We start from the raw sequence: 26,243 nt of genomic DNA, 5'->3' as shown, positions 1-26,243 counted from the left end.
AGTATCCATCACTGTGCACAATTCTTACAAGTGGGGAAGTAGCTTGTCAAGTTATTCGACTACTTGTCCTTGTCAAACAGGCATTGATCAAGTAATCCAATAAACGGGTCGTTTGTCTTTTCCTAAAACCCTTTTATGGTCCCACTTTAAAACCGTCTGCTCATTTGTCCTGTATTTACATTCTCAGGGAGGACAAAGCAGCGACGCAGTTGAGTTTCATCTTAACATTGCTACCTTTGTTATGATGGTAACTAAGATGTTTTTTCAGAAGTGTGTGGACTGCTGAAAATCATATTCCTGAACTGAAAGTTTATAATGCATGTGGCCACTAAATAATGTTGAGCTGCATGGGGTTCCAAGCAGCCCTCTGGCACTGAGTCAGTTAGTTACTCTAGACCCAGGGGAGGGACATAACCGAGCACACAGAGACACACAGAATTTTTCCCACCAACTGACAGTGAATCTCCTAATAAAAAGGGGGAAATTAGACTGGTGGCACTGCAAACATGGTCTGTTGTGTTATTAAAGTCATAGTGTTTTTGCAGAAAGGCCCAGTTCCCAGAGTCCTCATTATTCAGTTCTGTGGAGCAATTCACCCTTTGACCCCTGCAGGGTCCAACTCACCCATGTTTAAAAAAAAAAAAACAAACAAAAAAAAAAAAACACCATTCTACTCACTTTTCACCTCTTCACAGCTACTTTCTAAACCATTGCTACGTGATCGCCAACACTCTGACAGTCTTGTTAGTCCGAGTCTACAAAGCTTGAGTTGTATCTACACCAGTGAAAGTAGCATCGGCAGTTACTGTTACTTTGCATAGAACCGAGAAATATTTGCAAATTGCAGTAATGACAGCAGAAACCCACAGGTTTGTCTATACTGTCAGAGGAATGCGTTCATTCTTCACTATGTGGTATCAGACAAGAGAGCTGTTGTCTTTCAATGTTCTTGGTCTTCTTTAGACGGCCAAGCAGGTCACAAGAAAAAAGGGTCTATCAACAGCAAAGGAAGTGCATTTTGCAAGGTTTAATCCATATCTTAAGGAAAACGAGTTCTTGACCTTATAGTCTAACTCACCAGTTCGAGATTCTATTCTTCAATTTCACTTTATCAAATAGAAAGCAAACACCACAGTATACGCTCCCCAGTGTGCACAAAATGTTTTCACAAAGCAACTGCTAAATATTAACCCCTAACTATGGTGGTAGAATATTATTCAGACCCATGCAAAAGGGCTGACTAATAAATTGGCTATAATCTGGTTCTTGCTAATGGACACATGTTGTTAAGGCCAGACTGTGGTAGTGTGCCTGGGTAGTTATTACTTAAGTCTTAAGGTCAAACAGTGTCACTGAAACCTTAAACTGCAGCTGAGTCTAGGTCCACAGGGCCAGGGACTCAGGAATCTAACTTCAGGCCTTATGCATGCCTCACCTCAGAGACAACAGTCATTGGAAGCCAATCTCATATGCAACAGGGTTTGCATATGCAGCTACACACCCATATATCTTTTTTACCCTGCTACATAACCACCCTTGTATATAGAAGATCATCTCACACCATTAGAGAAATATTTCCACAGTGTGTTAAACACTCAAAGGCGAGTTGTCTGTAGGACTCATGACAAGTGGATTTATAATCTGTAGTAAGACGAATCCCATACTTTTAAATACCTCATGGTAAAATGAAAAGGCACACTTTTCAGCATTACTACTGTAAATCTGGCATTCATATCAATTCTGCACTTCTCAATAAAATTAAAAAAAAACATCAAAGTTTATTACTGTGACAAGTGGTTGACTTTAAAAAGGTGCATGCTATCATTTTAGACCAGAGGTTTCCAGGGCTGCTAATGAAATGTTTCACTTTATGTGTGAATGAGTACATTTGCACATTTATTGTATTTTCAACAAAACAAGCAGTAGTTCTTAGGCTCTATGATACACTTCAATCTGTGAGTGAGTGAGTGAGTGAGTGAGTGAGTGAGTGAGTTAAAGCCTGTCACTGTGTTCCACACCGGGCCTTAGGAGCAGTATTTATGGACTGTGACTGACCCATATAAGACAACAGCAGATATTACCTTAAAAAGATCACGGAGAACTGTCGAACATGACAAACGTAGATGTATAACCACCCAACACCAATTCATAAGACACTTAAGGTTCACAATTTACACTGCTGTTGTTGTTACAATATTGTATGTCATGGTCCACAGCTGATCTATATTTGACTGATGTGGGACAACAACATTTGATTTTATTCGTGAATGGTTTGTTTTTACATAAGGTTATCTCAACACAAAATGAAAACTACAACTCAATGACTTTCTATGCCTTATACTTCACAACCCTGATTTATACCAAACCCAAAATGCATTATTAAAATTGCATGTAAACCTTAGCAGTTTTACATTAAAGAACCCTGGTTACATTCATAAAATACTTTGGATTTCAAAGTAATGATTCTGAATTCCACAACTGATACACAATCTTACTGCACTGACTTATTGGCAGACACACAACATGCACAAACACACAAGATAGAGAAGGTAACGATGACCTTTTCAGCATGCCATCAGACACTGGTGAAAGCCCACTGTTCTTGCCTGGCAAGGCACAGCAGCCACAATGGGGCTCCTTTCAACACCACTCTGTGTTTAAAAGTGTGTGTGATTGTGTGAGTGTGTGCGCACGCTGTGAGGCAAACCAGAGGCGGTTGAAAAGGTGAAGGGTGGTTGCTGTTTTGCATTGGTTTGGCATTTCCATTGAGCTATATCATGAATGCACCAGGTCAACCAAAGAATGAAATCTGGATAATCTTTGTTCCTTCTGCTTTCACATTTGACAGTTAGAAAAGAACTCACACAACCTCATTCTCACCTCTTAAAAACAGACAAAGTAGGAACGAATCGGAAAGCAGTTGAAAAAATAAAAATTGAAAAAAAAATTAAAAACACAAAAACAAACACTTTTGGTCATAATGGAATACCCTCATTTCCCACTAAAAAAGGAGCAAAGACTGCTTTCCAACAATTGCCATTAGCTTAGTATTCCAAGGAAACTAAATAGGTTGTGCAAACTGAAGTCTACTACCCACATGTGCAGCTATAATCTTTCACACAGCCGAAGCTACAGCGCACAAGCACAGACACACACACACAGCTCACTAAATGATATGGTAATGGATAATTGTCAGAAACAGCACAAAACATCTAGTTTGTGAACAATGTCCGAAGCAAGGAAAAAAGAATATATTGAAGAATAATTTCCAACAGAGTATGGCTTGAAACATCTCGCTGTAAGCTGTATGCGTGTGCGTGTGTGCGCCCATGCATGTGCGTGTGTTGCAAAGAGATTGATTACAAAGCTTCCCACAGAGCAGACACACACAACATTTAGGAAATGAAAGACAGAGGGAATGCAATACCTTAACAATGGTAATTACGTACAACCTCATACACAAATGCACACATACATAAATACAAAACATGAGTGAAAGAGAACAACTGAATTGAAAAGCCAGATCTCTTTCCAGTTAACACAGCGATTGTAATAAACTTGATTCTAATCCACAGCAATATTTAGATACTTGAAGGCAGCTAGCCTCAAGTCAAGCTTGGACAGCATTCACAGATATTTATCAAGTTAAGTATGTGAAAACAGCAAATGATGTAAGCTGTCCTGTCAACGGAAAGAGACAAATGTGCAAAGAGACACAAAAAAAAAGGCTTAAAAACAGTTTCTTACAAATAAACACATCCAAAACATGCAAACACACACACACACACACACTTGTGGTATGCAAAACACTCACCGTATATTAAGTGTGTATATGTGTGTATGAGTTATCCCCTACCGAAGTGCAGTACTCCAGTGTGAAAGGCCAGCTTCTGCTGTGGCTCTGAGAGCTCCCAGCCTTCCCGTCCCACCCATGCCTGTCATGTGACTCAGCATGCAAGTCGACAAGATACACCCACTTCCTTTAAATACCCCCCCTCCGTAGGTTAGACAGATAAATAAATAAATGAATAGAGTCAAAAAACTAAAAAAAAAACAACCAAATAAATACAAGAAAATGTGTGGATCCAAAATACAACACAAACACATTATTTATGTACATAAAACTGAACTTAAGCAGAGATCCTTAAGCTTCCATTGTAACTAAGAAAAAGACAGATCATCTGCCAAAAGTGTGTAGTAGAATAGCTTAACATCTGTATAGAAACAAAAAGTGGGCGTGCATCTGTTACAGAGGCTGACTGCAACCTTTGGGGCAGATGAGTGTCCCCACCAAAAGTCTGGGGAATTTACAACCCTGATATACTGCCCTGACCCTCTGATCTTCTCTCCTGTTTCTGCATTCATCACATATCATACAGGCCTGAAACACATCGAAGTATGATACCACTTTGAAGTTACGGATACTGGTGTTCTGGTTAACTTTGGTTTTAGTTTTCAAGACAAAGCAATTTGGTGTTCAGCATCTCTGGGATATCAATAGTCTACACGTAGTATTTCTACTGTGGTATCTCGATTTCGAAAATCTAATTAAATCTTTTAGAAGATAATGTTTCAGGCACTGAATGCATGATTCACAGAGTAACACGATATGGAGTCATTTCTTTTTTTCTCTTTGAGGGGAAATGTTGGATTTGAAGTAGGTTGTTGCATAATTCCACTTTCATAGTAAATATATAAGCATTAACATAAAAACAACTGACAGTATCTGTCAAATATGATTACTATAAAATTATGATCCATTGCACAGCTAAAACAACAATTTTTACAGATTCAGTCATTTGTAATGTTTTACATAATGTCTTAAATAGGGACAAACTCAGCTAAATAGTTTAACATTTTCAAGAGCCGATGCAGATGTTTTGTTGAAATGTCAGAAATGTTGCCTACACTTGTTTTTTTAAAAACCTCAGTGCAAACCAATTACTTTGGAAGATTACTATTCTTATGGAACATGTATATTTGTGTGATTAAAGACCAGGGGAAACAGCTGTCTGCGGGCGAACAGGAAGTGTAATTATACACCAGTGCAGGGGCTGTAAGGACTGCAACCTTACAGAGACATGAACACACACACAGACACACACACGAAAAGTCATGTTCCCTGAAAAGAGAGACACAAAAGCTGGAAAGATTGATGTGTTTCATATCATTACTCAGACTTTCTTTCAGTCCTTGCTACACCCTGTGTACATTTTAGACCATGTCAGTGTACAGTACTCAACTTGAAACATCATGAAATAGGCCATCTTCATAAATCTACGCTATACCACCAAGATAAATTTAAGAGATACTATAAACCAACATATAATCATAGAAGGTCTTGCATGATCAAAACCAGTTTTTGCCAAATAAGGACCTAAATAAACACTTGTAGTACTACATTTTACAATGTTATATGCTGTACATTCTCCTAGCCCCCCCTCCCTTATTTGGCTCTTAGCACCATTTCTATTTAACAGTTTACCCCAGTTCTCTTGTGGAAACCTAGACTTTAGCTCAAAGCTATTTTACAGATGATGCAAACTTGTCTACAAGAGGATATTACCCAAGGAGTCCAATGGTATCTCTTTACAAAGAAAAGCATCACTCAGTGGGGAGAATAAAAAGGACAAAGAAACACACAAATTCAGTAACTTAAGTAAGGAGATGTATGTTTGTGCAAACAATCACTTGCTAAACCTAAACTAGACAAACTTTTCTTTTTACTGTACCTTTGTTCTGCACCACCACCTTTTTGGACTCACTTTTCTCTCTCTAGGTTTCACTGTTGATTTTTTCACTAAATATTTGTATTTGGCAATTTTAAGACCTTCCCAGATTTTAAAATTATGCCGTCTACAGACATCAGTGCAACTCAACAGTCCCCTAACTCACTGCAGGCCTCAGTTCAGTCTGTTTCTACCTTGAAACAGTGCAAGCTGGCAAACAACTTTCCAGTTGTCTAAGAAGTTAAAAATGATCTTTAATAAGAATTTAGAAAATAATTCCATTTTCTCCAATTTAACAGTGAATCCTGATTGAACCCCACCTACAGTACATGCAGAGTGAGCCAACCATCGTTTGTTGAATCTGACATAACTTGGCATGCTACTTTATTACGAACATACTGCCCTGCAGAAGACATGGCCTTTTCAGAGAAAAAGATCTTCATTTTGGAGGAGACAGAGGATGCAGTGACAGAAACCCAATGATAAGAGCTGAAATTTCCAGGCCTCACTGAGCCAAGATGGTGTCATGTACTGGCAAGAAGAGTATAGGGCTGACTGACTGACCCCTAACAGCAACCCTTGCAGCTGTCCAAGCTCTTTCATAACAGAGAAAAATAATGGATAGAAGGAGCATCACTCACTGGGTGCAAAATGCTTTGATACTGTTAAAGTAAATGCTCCTCCATAGCAGTAATTTCAAAGGGAAGACAATTTAAAAGTCAGTTTACAGTGAGTTGCTGTTTACTGGAGAGTGAAACAGTAAAGTCCTGTTTAGATTCTGGAGAAAACACCAGGGATACAACAGTTTTGTTGCCGCTTATGTGAAAGATGTGGGTGGTGACCACAGAGAAACTAAGTGTTTCCTCTGAGTTTTTTTAACTTTCTGCATTGCCCAAAGGGAATACCAAAGCCTGCATCAAGAGAAAATTAACTGTGTGTGAGTGTGTGTGTGTGTGTCTCACTCTCTCTCTGTGTAGGTGTCAAATTAATCCAGTTCTCTGGGAAAAGCGGAAGAACTTGCTTGGTTAGGAAAATGTATAATACACAGCAAAACGAGCCACAGTCACTGCTTTAACATCAGCTTGTGCAACCTCACATCAGCTTTCCATACTAAAACATATATGCATGTCCACAAACAGAGGGTCAGCTGCTCTGCTGTTTGGTACATTTACCACTAAACTATAATGGACCTAAAATGCAGCACTGTCTATTACAAGCTTCAGGCTTGCTGTCTTTCAGGTGTGTGAGGCCAACTACCTGTGTGGCAGCACCTTCTGCTGGTTGCTTGAAGAATTGCAGCAAGACAGGCAGCTATAACTTTTCCATCATATTTAAATAACTATGCTATAGTTATCTGTAGCTTAGTCAAACAGAGTTCCATATACTATCAGATATCATTTCTGAATAACAAAATTAGTGTTGGTAAATAATTTTTACTTCTATTGCCAATTATGGAACATGATGAAATGTTTTTAAACCACCCCCTTTTTTCAGATCAGGATTACTGGCACACTAACTAAAACCCTGTCTTGATCTGATGGGGATGTGTCATTTCCAATAATTTTTGAACTGAACAAGTGGACAGATGTAGGCCTTCCTTCAGGTTAGGCTGTACCCAAACAACAAATCTTTGGTTACAAGAATTTGAAAATATGCTTAAAAAGAAACTTGCATATTTGTGTGGTGACAAAGGGTGAGTAAGTTGGAGAAATAGTTAAAAAGCGGGCCCTGGTCAAAGTTAGATTTAAGTAATCTCTACATCATCCGTTAAATTACCAAAAGTAACTTTTTACTCTTAGCTTGCATCTGCAATCTTGTCAATGTGTCTGAGTCGGGGCTGGTGGCGTGTAGTAGTGTGTGTGTCACGGATCCTGCATTTTGTAAATATTTTAGATCTAATGGACAGTTAGAACCCTAATGTCTAGTACCTCTTTAATGGTAAATAGGTCACAGTATTTTTTACATGAACTTCAAAGAATGCGAGTTGCTCTTTCACACCTGTAGTGCACATCAGGACATGGTCTATGTGATATGTGTTTTCACTCTAACTCAGTTACTTTTACATAAGACTAAGGGACCAGATTAAAAAAAAATTAAAAAAAAAGTTGATCAGAGTTTTTAAACCAAGATAAACTATTGAAATTAAGGAAGTATGTTTGTTCGGACAAAACAATGCAGACGCTATTGTCTATGTCTTGTTTGCTGCAAACATTTTAATGGATCTGAAGTGCCTAGAAAAACACAAGATCAAAAACAAAATGGCAGTTGTTTTATTAAACCAGCGAGTGAAGTCCAAGAGGTCTGCATTTTACCAAAAGCTGCCACAGTCGACATCTCATGCTTTTTAGCTCCATTTACAAATCCACGGTGCAGACTCTTAACGTAAACATATGATGTGCTACAAAATTTAATAAAACAGAAGGTAAAGCTTGGATCTTTGCTTTGGGGAAGGCAGCATTATTGATTTGTATTAGCATTAAAAAGTCTGTACTTTTCATAAGTACAGACTGTACTACTTTTTGAAGTTTCTGACACAAGGAAGTGTCAGAAACTTCCTTGTCTTATCACAACTAGCAGTGCAACTAGCAAGTTTCCTCTTTTGATTTCAAAAGAAACCATAACTTAAGCACTTGACTGCTTATATGAGTTACCAATCTGAGCAGAGACAATAGACAACTAATAACTGGACAGCACACATTTCGAACATATTCCAAATCCTCCAGCAGCAAAATAAAAGGTGAGCTCCCTCATTCCTGATTAAAAGGTTTTTGACTTTCCTTGTCTTCCATCAAACATAACGGGTGAGGCATATAACCTGAGGCTTTTCTGCACAATGCAGTAGTTATGATTACTGAGTAACCAACATCAGGACTAAAAGACAAATAAGAAATGAAAAATGTAAAAATAAATTAATAAATTAAGTGAAAATATAAAATGTGTTGTTTGTAAAAATTTTTTACTCAATGTTAAAAAAAAAAAATAGTTTTGCATTTTGAATCTGTAACAACACTAGTCAGGTTCTCATGAATGTTGAAATTGATTTTGGTTTTGTTTACTGGCTATTACTCTTGAATCCGTTACTCACTCTAACAATGCAGTATTTAAACTCTTATTTGAAGGCTCACCACACTGTGTGTTACAGTCCTTCCTTCACGTCTGAGGAAGGAAACAAAGGGGGAACATAAACGAAGGTTAGAGAAAAACACATTCTGTAATCTAAGACTACTGAAGCCTTATATTAACTAACCACGCTTTTATTTACGCACAAATGTAGCAACATTACTATTAAATACAAATTGCATAATATCCTTTGGGTTTCAAAATAGCCCGCACATTCTACAAAAATAAATATTTTAAATACATTCATTAAGAAAATATAACTAGATAAATCGCTTATACAATTGTTCATGTATGACTTCAGAGTGTAAAGCATGGATGATTCATTTTTATTTCTTTTCAAAATATATACACAGGATAAGGAAGATGTCACGGAGAGCCGTGATTTGCTGTGTTGTTCTGTTCCTTGCCCTGACTTCAGTGTCAGCTATACGAAGGCTCAATTCAATCAATGATTTGAAGGAAATCGACTTTGGCCGATCTGTGCCCAAGCACAGTCTTGTGCTGCTCTACTGGTTTGCCAACACGGTTGAGATTAATGCTAACAATCGCATATGTCTGACCTTTGACCCAAACAACGGAGATTATGGCTCGCATCATTATGGCAACTTTGAGGGGCTGTTGGACCAACTAACTCACAGACACCAATACTACACTGTTGGTAACATCTATCAAAACAGTTCTGTTAAACTTCCATCTTATGTTGTCAACTACCGGATGGAGAATATGCAAAAAAATATGGCACGAATCATAATTAGAGTTAGAGGGTTGAACGCAGGATTTCAATGGCAGATAGACCAAGTTTATATCACACAGCATTTTGAGAATCGTGTAAATGAAGGAACAAGGTATGATCAACTACATACCTATGGGATCTCTACTAACCTCTTAAGAGAGATCAGGGAGTTTTCTTTGGCACATAACCAGCAGTCACTTACACAGCTCAGAAACCATTATCCAGGGCAAATCGATGACTTCAAGTTAAACATCATCAGAGAAAGTTGGGGCAACCTTGCTGGTCTTGGCCTATTGTTGTTAATTGTGATCCAGAACGAGCACTACTCCAACCAACTCAACTTCAGGCCCCAATTCAGGCAAAATCATTGGAACACCACTGATCTGAAAAAGTGGTTCATAGTTGCGATAATTTTAGTAGTTATCTTATTAGTTTTGCAAAATTTTCTAAAAATGGACAGATAGGGAGCATGGTCCTAATGATTAAACCAATGATGAGGAATACCAGGAGGCCAGATGGCCAGAGTTTTTTTTGTTGTTTTTTAAAATGCCGTTGTATGCTTTCATTGCCTCTTCATGTTTAAGTGTGTACAATATATGTTAACATTTGTTTTTATTATAGCCTTGCTATGGTATATTTGTGATTAAAGGCCAAATGTATTAAAATTACACATTATCACAGTTGTCAGCAAACTTAATTTTAACTTGCTCACCATTTATTTACATTAAAGAATGGTATTATGAAATGTAATAACCAACTAAATAATAAAAAAGGATCTAACCTAATGTTCTTCTTACAGCATTTTATTGCATGTTGCTTGGCAAACTACAGTATACAAGGCAAAATGCCAACATTGGCATTAACCATTATAATAAATAAGCATTTGACCATATATACACACACACACACACACCTTCCTATAATGACATCTCAAAATCTGTGATGAAAAAGTTTGTAAAGAGTTAACACTAGAATTAACATGCATTCATACATACTGTACATGCAAATGCAAACAATAAAACATGCTAGTATTGTAATGAGCAAATAATATTACAAATGTTCCTGCTTCTCACTATGCAGTCCAAAAAAATAAAATAAAAATAATAATAAAAGCCACTCCCCTTTTCACAGACTTCTTGTTTTGCTGGTTTCATTTCTTAGAAAACCAAAACCTAAAAGCAGTTATGACTGCTTTCACTTAAACACAGTGGTCTGAGACTTAAAGACAGCAGACTGATGCAGGTGAGCTCTTTTTATCATTCAAGGCTTAAATTAAAGTTAAAACTCAAATGAATGTAAAAGAGAATGCAGTTGAGAATCTGTTAGCTTGCTTTTTGTTTGGAGTAGATGTAGGATATTGTAAATGCACTTTGTTATTCTTCTCAGAACTTTGTTGCATTATAATACATTTGCATAAAATTGTAGAGGACACATTAGTCTTTCTGAACAGGTATTGCATGTTTGCCATGTGTATAGGACCATGTTTTTAGTTTCTTGTTGCCATCTTTTGGCTCTAAAGGTAACACAATGTAATGAAACCATGCAAGTCCTCTAGGGATGGAAGGTTTGGTTTGTGCCACTGGCACATGAGCAAAGTCATGCATAAATAAAGTAACATATGAACTGGTTAGTATAGTATTAAGCAAAGACAGGGTTAACAAATCATGGTGATTTGAAATTTTAACTTAAACAACAAACACATTATTGTAAGAGTTTGCTTAGCAGTAGAATTGGCATTTTTACCTTAATGGTGAAAGGATATATTTGAATTTTCAAGTCATTAATAGCCAGGATCCCATATGAATGACACAATAGGTTTTTCTGGCTGTAATTACTGATCACACCAGGGCTACCCGCTCAGCAATCACATGACAATGTGTATCTGACTAGGTGATTAGGAAAAAAACTTACGTGTATCAGATGTCCTTGTTATACTGTGAACCTACTGTATCATTTGTGTGTTAAAATTATTTAATCATAAAAATATAATTTGGGTTATGGATGAATAATAAAACTTTTTTAAATCAATACAGGAAGATGAAGATACCAGGAAGAGGCATGAATTGCTGTGTAGCCCTGTTTCTTGCGCTGACCTCTGTGTCAGCCATAAAAAGGCTCAACTCAATCACTGATCTGAAGAAAGTAAAATTTGGTCAATCTGTGCCTGAGCAAAGTCTTGTGCTGCTTCACTGGTTTGCCAACACAGTTGAAATTGACAGCAACAATGTGATATGGCTGACGTTTGACCCAAACAACAGAGACTATGGCTCACATCAATACTACAACTTTGAGAAGATATTTGACGAACTCCCTCGGGGACATCTGTACTACACTGTTGGTAATCTCAATAAAGAAAGTTCTGTTGAACTTCCATTCTATGTTGTCAATCACCAGATGGAGGATACAGGAAGAAACAGGGCCCGGATCCTAATTAGAGTCAGGGAGCACAGCATGGGAAGGCAGAGAATAGACCAAGTGTATATAACACAACATTATGAGACTCGCCATCGAGGGTATGACCCACAACATACATACCACGTCACCCCAAATCTTTTAAGACAAATCCAAAGGTTTTCTGTAGAAACCCAAAGGGACTCACTTTCCGAGCTCATGGATTGCTTTGGAGGCAATGCTGATGATTCAGATTTAAGGTACATCAGAAACACATGGGGTGATCAAGCTTGCCTTGGACTACTGTTGTTTATTGTAATGCAGGAAAGGTATTCCAAACATAAATACAGACAGAACAGACTTCAGCATTCAGCAAGAAGAAACACAAAACCAGACTTTGCTGTCCACATCCCAGAGGACAGGCAAAATCATCAGGATGCCGATACCTCAGATACATGTATGCGTGTTTGTTTGATAATTTTAATTATATTTCTTGTGATATTTTTTTTCCTTTCTCATTTGAGGAGATAAGATAATAGATAATGTCTAAACACTAGTGTGACTGTAAAGCCTGCCAATGAAACTGAAGACCAGGATGCTAGCAGAACTTTGAAATGTATTATGAACAAACTCTTCTATTCTATGTTTCCTTGCTTAGATGCTTATTTTGTAAATGTTGCTCAGTTATAATTGAGCCATAGGCTCAGTATGACCTTCTTGTGATCAGAGACAAAATACTTTACTTGTTTAATAATAGGTTGTTTATTTCAAATGTTCCTTCAACAAACATGTATATTAAATAAATAGAGATGCAAACTTTTGTATTGCTATATTATTGTGTGAATATTATTATAGTGCACTTTGCTGCATAGTCCTAAAGCTCCAGGTTTAACCCATGCAACAATGCCATGTTTAAGTCAGTGTAGTGGCTTACTGCAGATCCAGCATGTATTTGAAAGAAATGTAAAGAATCTAAATTACTTTCATGTACAATTTAAACGTACACATTTTTGGATGTTAAGAATGCACTCACTTTTAACATATGTACTGTAAGTAACTAATGTTCAATTTCCTCAAAAAGTCCAGGTGAATGTGTGGAAGAATGGTAGACTGCAAAAAACTCTTATTGCTGTTACAAACTCATAATCATTAAACACTTGCGTTTGGTTTTGTTTCACAATGTATTTCTAAACACTGATGTCAAGCTCAGCATTCTGTGACAAGCACTGCCTGACACAACACAACATCTGTTCATTTAACTACAGGCTAAAAGTAATAAAACTGAGTTAATTATCTGAATTATTTGTTAATTTTGATAGATAAAGTCTGTAAAAAAGTGCAATACTATACTATAAATTATATAGTGTTAAATAGACATACTGGATAAATCAGTATTCCTTCTTGGTCAACAAGTAGTTTAAAGCCAGCACATACTTGTGTGGGGATCTTTGAAGCATGTCAGTCTTCTACCTTCAGGATGTCAAGTACAACAAGTAGTATTTTACAGTTAAACAATACATTTCACTGTTTAGTATTGTCATCTTACTGTAATTCTAAAATTACTAAATATTGACATTAAATTTTGAAAACTGTAGTTATAAACCAAGTCAGGATTCTGCCAGTCACCTAGAATGTGGTTGTTTAACACAAACAAATTTCTTTAATAGAAATGCTAAGTTGAAGTGCTAGAATCCAGTGTAGGCAATGCACTCTCTTGCTTCTCAGCGGTTGTACCTTTCTGTGTGACACAAGTAACTGGGAAAAGTGTATTTATTATGTTTGATAAATGTTTATAAGGAACACTGTTCATAAACTACAGTTTAGAAAATATGAGGTTTAATAGTCATCTGTGATAATTGAATATTGATTGAGACTGATATAAAAAACAGGAACATGTATAAAAACAGGAAACCAAAATGCTGTGCTGTAATGCTGTACTTTTTTCTTTCCCTTTCTCAAATAAAGTAGAAATTCTTACCTAAACAGCAGGTTCACCAAGCTTCCTGTAACAATTTGCAATTCTTGTGTCATCATTTAGCTTATAAGGAAGGTGAGCTCTTTATTTTTACACTAAGAAGGCTAGAGTTTGATTTACCTTTAATTTAACATTATTAATGACAGAAACCTAATTCTTTTAAGGGTTCTTTGCATGTAAGACACTAAGTGCCAATATGTTTGGTGACATGTAAATTGGAGTAGATTAGGTTACACTTTGGCAGTCCTTTGAAATGTATTTGGCATCATAGGATACTGTTAAATAGAAGTAAAGAGTACAATAATATGTCCATTTTAAGTAACAACCACCATATATGCTTAAAAATTTAACAGTTTTTTACTTTTATTCTAGATAGGAAATATGCCATGCATTTGTTATTCATTAGTCAAACAAGTAACTGATGGCAAAATAACCCAGTAAAAAACACAACAACAACAGCAATTATAAAAAGAGATTTAAATTAAATAAAAACTAGCATATGCACCCTTGGTTAAAAACACATGCATTATAAAAGCTTGTACAGAGGGCGAATAATGAAATTTTTAATGTCTATACAGGATGAAGATGATATCAACAAAGGTCACATTTTTTTGTGTAGCTTGCCTTGTCCAGACTTCTGTGTCAGCGGTACAAAAACTGGATTCTATCAATGATTTGAAGAAAATCAACTTTGCACAGTCAGTGCCCAAGCACAGCCTTCTGCTACTCTACTGGTTTGCTGACACAGTAAGGATTGACAATAATAATGTTATACGGCTGACCTTTGACCCAAATGATGGGGATTACGGCACACATTATTATGGCAACTTTGAGAGGGTGTTGGACCCACTGCCTCAAGGATACCGGTACTACACTGTTGGTAATCTTAATCATCGCAGTCCTGTGCAGTTTCCACCCTATGTTACCCATCCCGGAACGGAGTATGATGGAAGAAACAGGGATCGGATCATATTCAGAGTCAGAGGGCAGAACCTAGAACACCAAGATTGGCCGAGGATAGACCGAGTGTATATCACACAGCATTACGAGACTTCTGAACGTCAAGGGACAAGGTATGAGCGGGAACATACATACCAGGTCACTACAAACCTTTTGAGACAGATCAGAGCATTTTCTGCCGAACCTAACCAATGGAACTCACTGTCTGAAGTCAGAGACAACTTTGAAAGCAACGCTGATGATTCAAAGTTACAGGACATCAGAAACACATGGGGCCACCTCGCCTGCCTAGGACTACTGTTATATATTGTGATCCAGGAAAAGTATTCCTCCAACCAACACAACAGACCTCAGGGTGCTGCAGGAAGACGCAACCACAGCACACATTCTGATTTTGTTGTCAATATCCCAGAAAACAGACAAGACCAACCATCTATGAGGATTTTACAAGCCAATCAGAAGGGTGGCATAACACTTAAGGTAGTAACTGGCACAAATGGAAAAGCCAGGATTCTTTGGAGCAAAATTCCTAGACATAGTCAAAAAGAAGGTGTGATGGTAGTGCTTTTTGAAAACAACGAGGGCCAGAAAGCCAAGACTTATAAGTGCATTGGGATGAGTGAATCAGGCAGTTATGACACCTCAGTACCACTGAACAATGGCCTGCAGGCCCGGTTGCATGACGTAAGGACAAGGTGCTGCTTCTTTAAAGGGGTGGGAGAGGAGATATGCAGAGGTCGTGAGTTCAAGAACCCTGACGCAGTAAATATAACAGACTACAATGCAAGTCTCCAAATCTTTGCAAAGGATGGTAAGGCTTGTGCTCGCTTGTATGTGACAAAGTCTTTCAGAAACTGGAGGTCAGAATTTAACAAGTCTTGGGTCGGGTTCTATACTTCTGAAAACAAAGCCACAAATAACTATGAATGGCGACAGTGGCAGTGGGCAACTAAATTTAAATTTGATTCTGAAGATTTCTTTTATGATGTCTATGTATATCACTCAAGTATGTCAATTGCTCCAGGAGTCCAAGCACGATTCATTCTCAGAGATGAGGTAGTTAAAGCACGCACTCCAAGCTGGAAGTGATAAAGAGTACAAGAGATGCACTTATATACCATCTTTTAACACACAATGTAATGTATAGATGTATGTGATCTACCACAGTATGAAATGATAACACATTTCATTTTATTGATTAAACATTAAGCTTATTATGTTTATTATAGAAGATAATGTGCTGCTTTTGCACATCTAATCCAACAGTGCCTTACTCTTGACTTATTTTGTGTTTGATAGACATGAAACTAATACATTAAAACATTTTTGGCAAAAAAAAAAAAAAAGGAATATTGTATTTTATTTATGATTTTAGCTGTAATGTTAAAAATTGATTGTATAAAACCATTTGTATCAATCAGACACGTCACAGTTTTATTTTAAACCTTAAAGAAATTAGACATGCATAAGTTATTAGGAAAAACATAAAGACAACAGTCTGTTAAAATAATGTGTGGCCAATGGAAGCCAATCTCCCCCCCACCAAAAAAAAATTATGAGAAATCATTTCTTTCCCTTGTGATAGACACAGTCCTTGCTTCTAGCAAAGTTTCAGGCAGGCTTATCAAAAGGCCTTTGGTGTGAAAGAGATGACCACTGTTTTAATGTTGTGAAGATAATACTCAGCACGCTAACACAAGACACCACAGACCATAGGTTAAGAAGTTGTCGTTGTTCAAAATATACACTGACATAAAATTTTAAAAAATTACAACATTAATAACCATTTGTTTGGTAAATTGTTTATTCTCCTAGCTTCCTTTCTAGCAGTTGCACAGTAGGTTGTGATGGTTTCTTTGTGATATAGTAACCAGAAACTATCACAATGCTATAAGGTACTCTAGTTCCGCTCAAACACTGAATCGCCTGTGTGTGAAAAGTGCCTCACCCTGCTTCTCCTTTCATGCTGAACTCTGACCAAAGGACTTACCTTATCTAAATTAATATGCTTGCATCAATACTGGCACCTAACTAACTAACTAAAGCATTTATTTAAACATTGGGTGTATTGACAGTCAGGCATGCAGATTCCTAAACAGCTATCCTCATTTTTGTTAGATATATCAAAAAAGGTGCCTTTTTTCAAATATTAAACTAACTCTGTATCACTATGTTGTGTTTTCCCACAAAAATTTGAGACACACACTGAAAACACACAACGGCAGCAGCCCAGCAGTAACAGCCCTTACACAAACAACAACAGAAGGTTAACAAAGGCATAAACAGAAAACATCCCCAGTTTTCTCTTCTAAGAAATAAATAAATATTTATTATTTTATGTAAATAAGAAACACTTTAAGAATTTGCCTGAATCCACGTAGTGTGTACTTGATGAGGAAATGGAAAGTAAACTGTAGTTTCGGGCATGTCGTCAAAGCACTGTGGTCTGTTGGTTTTGTTTTACTCCCAAGTGACTGAGGGTTAAAGAAGGCTTTTCTCATTTTGTTTTCTCCCTCCAAACAGGCTTTACTGAAAATCAGTCTTTCAAACACTTAAAGTCCCTCTCCGTTTTTTCCATCTTCCCCTGTGACCACTAACACTGCTTGCTCTTTTTACCTCCCATCAGTGGACTTCTTCTCAACCTTCTTTCTAGCAAGGCCTCCCTGCCTCCACATGCACAGCTGAGCAGGAACGAGGAGATCTGAGCCAAATGTGGCAGAAGTTGAGACTTAATCCTCTCGCTTTCCCCCCCCCCAGGAAACACTTCAGATACTTAGCATGCCAATTTGCATGCTACAGTGGCAGCGTTGGTACCTCCGAAATTACAAGAAAGAAGTCTCTTTAACAAGAGAGAAGATTAAAATACATCCCTGGCTGTCTGTAAAGGAAGTCCAGCGGATAGGGTAAATCAGAAGCATGCAACGCACTGCATAAAAAGTGGAAATTGAAGGCTTTCTATTTTTATGTAGAAAGTTTTATGACCTCCAGATTTGGAATGTATCACCTCCCAGCCGCCTACGCCTGGATACAACTCCACCAGTTAGAGCAATGCATGAGCACAGCTGTCCCCAGATAGCAGGGCTATACACACGTCGCACACACACACGTATAAATATGAGCTGTTCTAACGGGATAGATGAGAGAGAGGCAGTAGCACATAGAACATGAAACTAAATGTTGTGAAGCCATTTTACATAGACAGCCAAAAAACAAACTACTCATTATAGGAATCACTTTTGATTCCAAAACTCTATTTAAGCCTGTACATTTAACAGTGAAAAGATGCAGTTACACTGTACTAAATACTCTAATAGCCTCAGGAGATTGCAATCCATCCTCCCTCATGGTAAGGGTTAAGGGAAGATATAAACTTGCTGACAATTTAGGTTTTCCTAGAGCTTAACGGTAATTCAGCTAAAAATGCAACATTTATCCTGAGGGTGGTGCTAAAAGGAAAGTCATGGGGTGACAATAAATATTAGGCTATGTGGAAGAGGAAAATCCAGAACATATTTCTTACACTAAAACAAACAATAAAAGTGGGGTCACTTACATCAGCAGTCATCTGAAACAACAAACTGACCAACCCTGTCATCACTAGTCCCCCATTCCACTAGTAGATTTGGGGCAAAATAAATAAATAAAAATAAAGCTAATACAAAAAAATCCTAGCTCAAATCAAATACGACGTCATTGTGGGATGACTTAATTACATGCATAATATTCAACAGCTTTGTTCCACTGACCTGGTCAGCCCGGAAAGTTAGTCCAACGAAACAATGACTCACTGGTATTCAATACTTTACCACAGTTGTGGGACATTTTTTGATGTTTTACCACATTTAAACCAGTACTTAAAGTACAGTGAACGTTACTACAAAAACATCTGATGCTCAGTTTAGGTTTTGGCATTATCTCTGTACCACATGTGTGGGAAATGAGTCAACATTCACTGCAAAATAAAAGAAAAACACCCATGTACTGTCTAGACAAGGATAGATTTTGTATTCACATTTGTTTTAAATATAATTGTAAGATATAATTTGTGTTAACTAATGTAACAAAAGTCCAGGCAACAGTGAACAAAGAAAATGCATAAATAACAAACAGAGTCAAAAACTGATTGACTTAATAAATTAAAATGCCACAAAACCTGAGACAAAGTGATTTTACAGTTAGACTCCAGAGGCTGATTCAAGTTCAAGTGAGCTAGGGAGTTTAGCTGCTTATGTGTGTCAGGGTTTTTTTGTTTTTTTTAAACTGCCGTCATGGGAGCAGCACTGGGATTCTCATCATCACCCTCCCTGACCTACATTTACAGATCACATCAGTCTATACAGACACGCTCACAAGGCCTCATCTAGTTGCTACTATTATTTCACAGCTGAATTCTTCTAGTAGCTAGAATAAAGTCTTATTCTTAAAAAAAAAATTACTTTGAATACAAATAAAATCACCCAAATTATTTAAAGTCAAGTTACAAGAAATATTTAAATACAGATAAAAAAAATACTTCAATGCAGAGATCCATTCAGTGTGTTTGAGCATAAATATATCTCATCTCAAAATGACAGAGTGTCTTAGGTCATAGGAGAAGAGAAACTGTGCAGTTATACAGTAAGCAATGGTAAAATGATTTCATCATAATGTAGTGGCTGCCAAACTGTTGCAAGTTGCTAGATTTAGAAAGAAAGGCCATGTTGAATCTGTTTACAAATCAAATATCTAACCCTAACCCAATAACAGTCAACTGGCACTTTAATCAAAAACAAAGTTCCAAGACAGGCAGTCGACTTCTCCATAGTACACACAAGAACTGGTATAGATAACAGACTAAACTGAAAGGGTACTCACTGTCTATTGCTCGGGCTGTGGGCACCTCTGTGACAGGAGACTGCACCCTCTCCACACGGGTCTCTGCCAGGGAAGGCAAGGAAGCAGTAGGTGCAGGTGGTGGATGATTGTTGTTCTCTATTGAACTGCCTGGGACCAAACCATCTGGCTGTCTAAAGACGGGAATCTCTGGTCTCCTGGTTGTCCCATCTACTGTACTGAGGCTAGGAGATGGGGGTTCTGCTCTTCTCTGGGGAGGGTCAGGGATCCTAGAGACTGGGGCTGATGAGAGCTGGGCATCCATCCTCCTGGGAGGGGCAGGGGGCTCATGGGATCGTGCCATGCCAAGCTCTGCCCGCCTGTTTGTGGAGCTGGACATGGAGTTGGAGGAGTTGCTGTCAAGGCTGGTACTCCGACTGCTCAGGCTGACCTCAGGGCGTTTGAGGCCAAAGCGGGCAATGCCGGCACTGGGTGAGTTGTCAATCTGCTTCGAGGAGACCTCAATGGAGATTTCTGTGCGACGGGAAGACGCTAGATCAGGGTTACGGGCCCCTAACTCAATGCGCCTCATGCCGGTATTTGGGGACCGTGGATTGGAGGACTCAGAGGGAGAAGATCTGGAAGAGGAGTAATCAGAGTTGCGGGAGCTCAGGTCGTAGCTCCGTTGGCTGGATGTGGAGGAGGCAGATGAGCGAAGAGGGTTGGTTGTACGACGTGATAGCGGTGAGGGGTGTGTGGATGTGTCAGTTTCTTCCACCTCAAATGACCGTTTCAGTGCTGAAAAACAGAAGATTTGTGGTTAGATAAGAAATAGAAGAATGTCTCATACAGAAGCTGGTTCTGGCTGTTCTTGCAGCCCAAGCAACAATATACTAAAAAACAAACAAACCAAAAAAGAACAAACACAGATCATGAAGACCTGCAACATTTCTCACAGTGTATTCCTTAAAAAGACACACAGTAAGAGCTTGTGAACGTTTCCGAAATTTAAAATTTCTATCCTATGCAGGCTCTTGGCCTGGCCACCATCATGCGTTTGATTATTAAACAAGTTCGAAGTTATTTATTCCATCCACTCATTGACAGGATTTTCCTCTTCCAAATAGTAGATTATTTACCTCAAATCAATGTTCATGTATCGATGAACATCACACATGAGCATTTTAGGTACAGACTCAGGTTACTGGCGGCTGTTGCAGCTGAAATCATTTTTAGCATTGTATTAGCCATTTCGTAGTCTTACCGGATTTGACACGCTTCACATAGCCCGATAGCATGGCGTTTATAACTTTTAGTCTCCGCGATAAATGTCCCTTTATTCTCAACTGTTATGGCTTAACAATATAGTACAAACTCACATCTACCACCTAACGAGGAGAAGGGCTCAGTCCTCTGGCTAAAGACTTTCTCAAATTACACTCACGACTCGCCACTACTTGATCCGTTACATTACCGGAACATGCGGCACACCTGTTGACATGACGACCATCCGACTGACCACGCCTTGTCCGAAGTTAAATGATCACGTGACGTCTCAATTACTCTATAGCGTGCGTTTTAAGGTGCCATATTTTGCGCGTGCAATTTTTATTTGTTCTTTAAGTTTACAGCAGCGACCTGACAAAAGTACCAATGTTTTATTTTCATACCTTGAATGTACCTGTAAGTCGATAATAATGAACTACAGGTAAATTGGAAGATAATGTCATCACCAACCCTCCGGGTTTAATTCCGTTTGAGGGCAAAAATATCTGAATGTAAATGCGCTTTTGTATACTATTTATTGTGTGTGGTTAGTTCAAAGAATAGAGTAGAATGCTGTGTTTTATATCATACCGCTAGAAGTCCCTTGAAAGATTAAAATAAATTATATTTTTTAGGTATTTTTCTTTCTGTTAAAATAACTGCATTTATATGTTTCATATTAAGTGTCTAAAAAATTGCCCTAAAAGTTTTATCCAAACCATATTACAAAAATGTGCCAGTACTCCAACACCAGCCTTTTGTGTTTTTAGTTGTTACAGCTGTTTAACAAATGCTTTTTTCTTCGGCCATTTAAAGATTCATTTGAGGGTTGGGGTGACACATGGCTCCCCTCAACTCAAACCCAGAAGCTTGAAAAGCTCCAGGTCTTGGAGCGATACAGCCCCCCATCCCAGATAAACACACAAGCCTGCGTAGGCTTCTGGCCTGCGTCAAGGTTGACGAGCCAAGCACCAGCATGGGACAATACCCTCTTCCTGGAACTCACAGTTTTTACATCCTTGCTATTTTTCTGCAGGTCTTCTGTGTCTCATATTAGAGACACAAAAGAACAGCTAATGGATTCTCAGAATACAATGTGAAATGCTGGTTTAATTAAGCCCTCGTATGAGTAGGATTTAATATGTCCTGTGTAAAAATGAATTTTTAGTAAATATTGGGTCAGTCATTGTCAGCCTCACGTGCTGTTATACTTTTATTAACCTTCAGTGTGACACTGAATTCCAACTAAGCAATCCCTACTGAACATTTGCTTTAAAAAAGCTAAGACTGTTGTTTGAGATGCATTCGTTTTATATAGTAAACAACCGGCCATCAATAGTGCTGCACCTTTGCCAATTGAAAGTTAAAATGATAGTTTTGGGTAATGAATTGTTTAAACTTTCATGCCAAGAGTTAAAGTAGAATCTTTATAGCACTCTGATTCCTGCATGCTAAATGTGTTATATTATCTTCCTCGATCCAAGTGTAACAAAATCTACCAGCATCTCTGAAACTCCACGGTTAGTGTGTTAAACAAATGACATGTAGTCCTGGTACACTGTCCTCAAATATTTTGTGGAGGGCTTGCCCTGACAGCATTAACTTTGAAATACAGAATACCATAAACCATATTCCTCCTGGTTTACTGTTTACTTTTCAGTTTTGGCACTTCTTCATTACACTACTAAAAAGACAAGATAAAAAAACACAGATACAAAAACATGTCGACTCCAATTCAAACTATGCATCGCTGGTGTCCCATTCCAGCATCACGGATCTTGTCCTATAACAATAACTTCTTTGTGTTGGTCACGTGGAATAATGTAGTTTCATTTCAAAATGTTTCCCGGAATACAGGGTTCTCAGTGTGTTCTGTTTTTCTTTAAGGTAAAGGAAAAAAAGCGTGGAAAGTTACAATGGAGGTATGTGTAAAAGAAATGGGTGAAGTGGTAAAGGCTTGTAATATTTACAGTAGGAATTTCTCATCAGTGAACAAAGGAGAGGAAATGCAAATTGAGCAGCAAATTTACTGTAGCTAATTCTCCTCGTGTTCTTTCAACAAACTCCACTAGCACTCTTCATGGATGTGTGGTTCTCGGCCTTAAATGGCAAGACCTCGAGCCATTGGACTAAGCAGCAAAAGCAAAGGAATAAGGAAATAATGACCTGTTTGCCTGAAATTGAGTTAAGAGTGTGGCGTGTCCCTGCTGTGTGGCAACAGTCCTCACACATACAAGAGACAGAAGCTCTGTCAGCCATATTTCTATCTTTCTTTGTATGCATTTGTGTGTTTAAGCAGCTGTAGAGTAGATCAAACAACCCGAATGGTCACTGCATCATGAAGTCTGTGTGTCTGTGCAAAACAAAGGCAGATGGGTAGATTAATGTCACATTAATATCTATGTATAAAGGCACTTTGTTTGCTTCCATCTGCCAGTACTGTATATCTATGTATGATATGATTGCATAAAGTTTTTATGACAGTGTGTGCCGATTTTTCTGTACCGTTTTGGGAAGATAAAATGTAGCTGTATGCATCTTACTGGAATTGAAACAAAACCTTTAAAGATTGAGCATAAGATTGAACCTTAATAATCTTGAACTTGATACGCTTCGAATCCAACAGTCTGGATCACCAAATAAGGTAGACACTGAAACTCATTGCAAAGCATTACATGGTGTTTTTAAAATAACACTTTGTCAGACACTGGCAGGCAACCACGCAATGAACTGAAACATATTTAAACAGCCAGAAAATCACATGATGTTGCTATTCTGTTCTCCAGTGTAGCCTGTACTAGATGAGCTCCACATGGACATGCTCTGTGCCTCTCTGACCATGACAATAGATGAGCAAAAAGGGGCAGAAAGATGTAGCCCTGCCTTTTGTCTTCAGTTTTCGAGAATTACTGGAAATCTTATACTGTATCGTAACTGTCCAATATTTAGTTTCCAAACTGTTATTATAGTTACACAGTATGCAACAACGCTAAAGTTATACTGTGGACATTTATACTTCTGTTAATGCTATGGAGCAGTGTTTAGATAACAGGTTGTGCATGCAGGAAGACTTGAATGCGACTTTATTCTCACGGTTCCACTGATCTACAAGTAAGACAAAGAATACAAGCCGGGAGGAATATATGTAAAAAAGTATAAAGTTGGTTATAAACAAAATCTGTTTTTAAAAGGTTTTATTAGGAAATACCTTCAATACTTCTGCTAGACTTAAAAATACAAGATGTGAATGTTGTTTGTGTGCAAGAAAACTCCACGTAGCACCTTTAATATATTTGTTCACACATTTAAATGCTCAAAGTCCATAAACCACTAGGTTCGACTGAGATTTGAAGTCAGATCGCTGGAATCAAAGTCCAGAGTGCTAACCTTTACACCACGGAACCTCACTTGTCACACAGCTAACAAGACACACTGTCCAAAACACTAAAATCAGGTAATGAAAACCTCCCAGATAACGAAAAAACCCCAAACTCCTAATTTCATTGTCCAGCAGTCACAGCAAATGCATTGAATTAGGGTAGCACCAGCTGCAATGTTCAGTTTTTTGTGAGGACTACCAAGAAGCAGCTATAGATGAAGAGCTGTAGGCAACAGGCTGCACAAACCTCCAACTCAGCATATTTGGCTGCCCTGGAAATTAATGCAACAGGGCCACCTGTGTTAAATTAGCTGCTCAATAAGTTTTGCTGTAGTACACAAACACCTTAGCGGTACCCATGGTAACCACAAGTGTTGACATTTCAAACAGAAGTGAATTTATAAGGATCGCAAGAATTTAAAAATGTAGTGAGTTCCACATGTTGAGCAATCGCTGCTGAAAGACAGCAGCCGATAAAAACTGCATGTCAAAAGGTACTTAAGATCAACTAGCATAACAGCATTCGCCCTTCAGTCTCAAAGCCTACTGTAGGTGTCTGGAGGTTGTCAAAGACACTTTAAATTCCCTGCAGAAACAAGCTTTCCATTGAAATACAAAAAAGAAAGTCTCTCTAGTCATGGGGCCAGCTGATAATCCTGGGGTCTTGCCTGGGGTTGGAATCAGTGCAGGATTCACTCCATGTGGCAACCAGGAAAAGAGGACTTTGGAAGTCTAACAAAGACCTGCGCTGTTCGGCCTGCCTCAGAGTGACCCGCTGTGCTTCCCAGCAGCACCAGCTCTGTTGGCATCAGGAAAACTGTCCTGTAGCTGGTGAGTGCACATTGTACACACGACGTGTAGATATCCATTAAGGCCAATCCCATGTTAACCCCAGATTTTGTTTCTTTGACCAATGAAAACATTTATACCAGGGCTCATAATAAAACGTTTGTGGTGCGTTATCTTTTGAAAACATCAAAAACAGCTTCTTTTTTGTAGCTCTTCGTCCTATAAAAAAACACTGAGTCATCTAATTTAGAAAACATGGTTAAAATAGTTCTGCATATAACAAAAGAGAAACTAGTGTGGCACCCACCTGGTCACAAATTAGGCTGACATTTTTAATAAATGTTTTTTTTTTTTGGTTGGAATAATTAAACTGCAACTAATGAATATTTTCATCACTGATTGTATGATATGATTATTTTTAATGAATCAATTCAGCGTCGGAAATGAGACACATGAATGTTGTTGATTGATTTTTTTTTTTTCAACTAACTGATTAATCAACCAATCAGCAGCAGCTCTATGGAATACCAGCTCTACTCTGGGATTGTGAAAGTGCTTATCTATAATCTTTAATTTTTTCTATTTTGTTTTTAACCACACGTCTTTATCAGATTACAACATTTTTCACTTCATCTCACGAGTGTGAGATGAAACCTTTTGCTATAAGCATGAGTGCCATGCAAGCCTGACCCTCTACTGATCTGTAAAAAGAGGCCCAGCTGTGCTCACATCCACTCCTCCACTGCCTAGCTCAACATTTTCACCCGCCACAGAAATCTGCTCCTGTGGAATTTCCTCTGACTGGACCAGCAAATGCCCTTACCATGCAGCTTGGAGATACAGACAGAAAGAGGAGAAAACATTTAAAAGAAACTGCTAGCAGTGTATTGATACTGCTGCTTGTAATATGAATCAACATAAGTCAGACAGCCGATTCATTTTTGGTTGATAAACTAATGAATGCCTCTGAAAAGAAAATACAAGGGGCTCTTTCCAAGAGAAAGCCGTGACCAGATCTTTTTCAAGGAGCTGCATAAAATGGTGTAAAATGACAAAAGATTCTGTTTTGTGCGCAGGCAAGTTTGTTGT

At 38.1% G+C, this 26,243-nt stretch overlaps 3 protein-coding genes across 11 annotated transcripts in view; 2 read left to right on the top strand and 1 right to left on the bottom strand.

Annotated features, from left to right (window-relative positions):
- LOC137099895 (septin-9-like) overlaps positions 1 to 26,243 on the bottom strand; it is a 60,623-nt gene that overhangs the window by 12,873 nt on the left and 21,507 nt on the right. For 5 of the 7 annotated variants that reach the window (XM_067477278.1, XM_067477282.1, XM_067477280.1 and 2 more), the window contains one exon: positions 19,763 to 20,518. In XM_067477278.1, the coding sequence (XP_067333379.1) occupies positions 19,763 to 20,518 (756 nt within the window). Of the gene's footprint in view, positions 1 to 3,814; positions 3,946 to 19,762; positions 20,519 to 26,243 lie in introns of those variants that run through there. The other 2 variants (XM_067477285.1, XM_067477284.1) reach the window with 2 other exon arrangements.
- LOC137099897 (uncharacterized) lies at positions 8,308 to 13,139 on the top strand. 3 transcript variants are annotated; one of them, XM_067477287.1, is made up of 4 exons: positions 8,308 to 8,466; positions 8,849 to 8,920; positions 9,203 to 10,824; positions 11,616 to 13,139. In XM_067477287.1, the coding sequence occupies exon 4, from the start codon at positions 11,620 to 11,622 to the stop codon at positions 12,502 to 12,504; it is 885 nt and encodes a 294-aa protein (XP_067333388.1). In that variant the 5' UTR covers positions 8,308 to 8,466; positions 8,849 to 8,920; positions 9,203 to 10,824; positions 11,616 to 11,619; the 3' UTR covers positions 12,505 to 13,139. The 3 variants fall into 3 exon arrangements, with proteins under 3 accessions (XP_067333388.1, XP_067333389.1, XP_067333390.1); XM_067477288.1 differs by having other exon boundaries at positions 8,323 to 8,466; positions 8,872 to 8,920; XM_067477289.1 differs by lacking the exons at positions 8,849 to 8,920; positions 9,203 to 10,824 and having other exon boundaries at positions 8,323 to 8,466.
- Positions 14,508 to 16,254, top strand: LOC137099896 (uncharacterized). Its single transcript, XM_067477286.1, has one exon. The coding sequence runs from the start codon at positions 14,528 to 14,530 to the stop codon at positions 15,995 to 15,997; it is 1,470 nt and encodes a 489-aa protein (XP_067333387.1). The 5' UTR covers positions 14,508 to 14,527; the 3' UTR covers positions 15,998 to 16,254.

Source organism: Channa argus, chromosome 15 (genome assembly GCF_033026475.1).
Source record: "Channa argus isolate prfri chromosome 15, Channa argus male v1.0, whole genome shotgun sequence".
Taxonomy (NCBI): domain Eukaryota; kingdom Metazoa; phylum Chordata; class Actinopteri; order Anabantiformes; family Channidae; genus Channa; species Channa argus.
This window is presented reverse-complemented; position numbering and strand designations above follow the sequence as displayed.

What these genes read in the sequence shown, in the direction of transcription:
- LOC137099897 (XM_067477287.1), top strand. Translation starts at nt 11,620, where the DNA reads ATGAAGATACCAGGAAGAGGCATGAATTGCTGTGTAGCCCTGTTTCTT.
- LOC137099896 (XM_067477286.1), top strand. Translation starts at nt 14,528, where the DNA reads ATGAAGATGATATCAACAAAGGTCACATTTTTTTGTGTAGCTTGCCTT.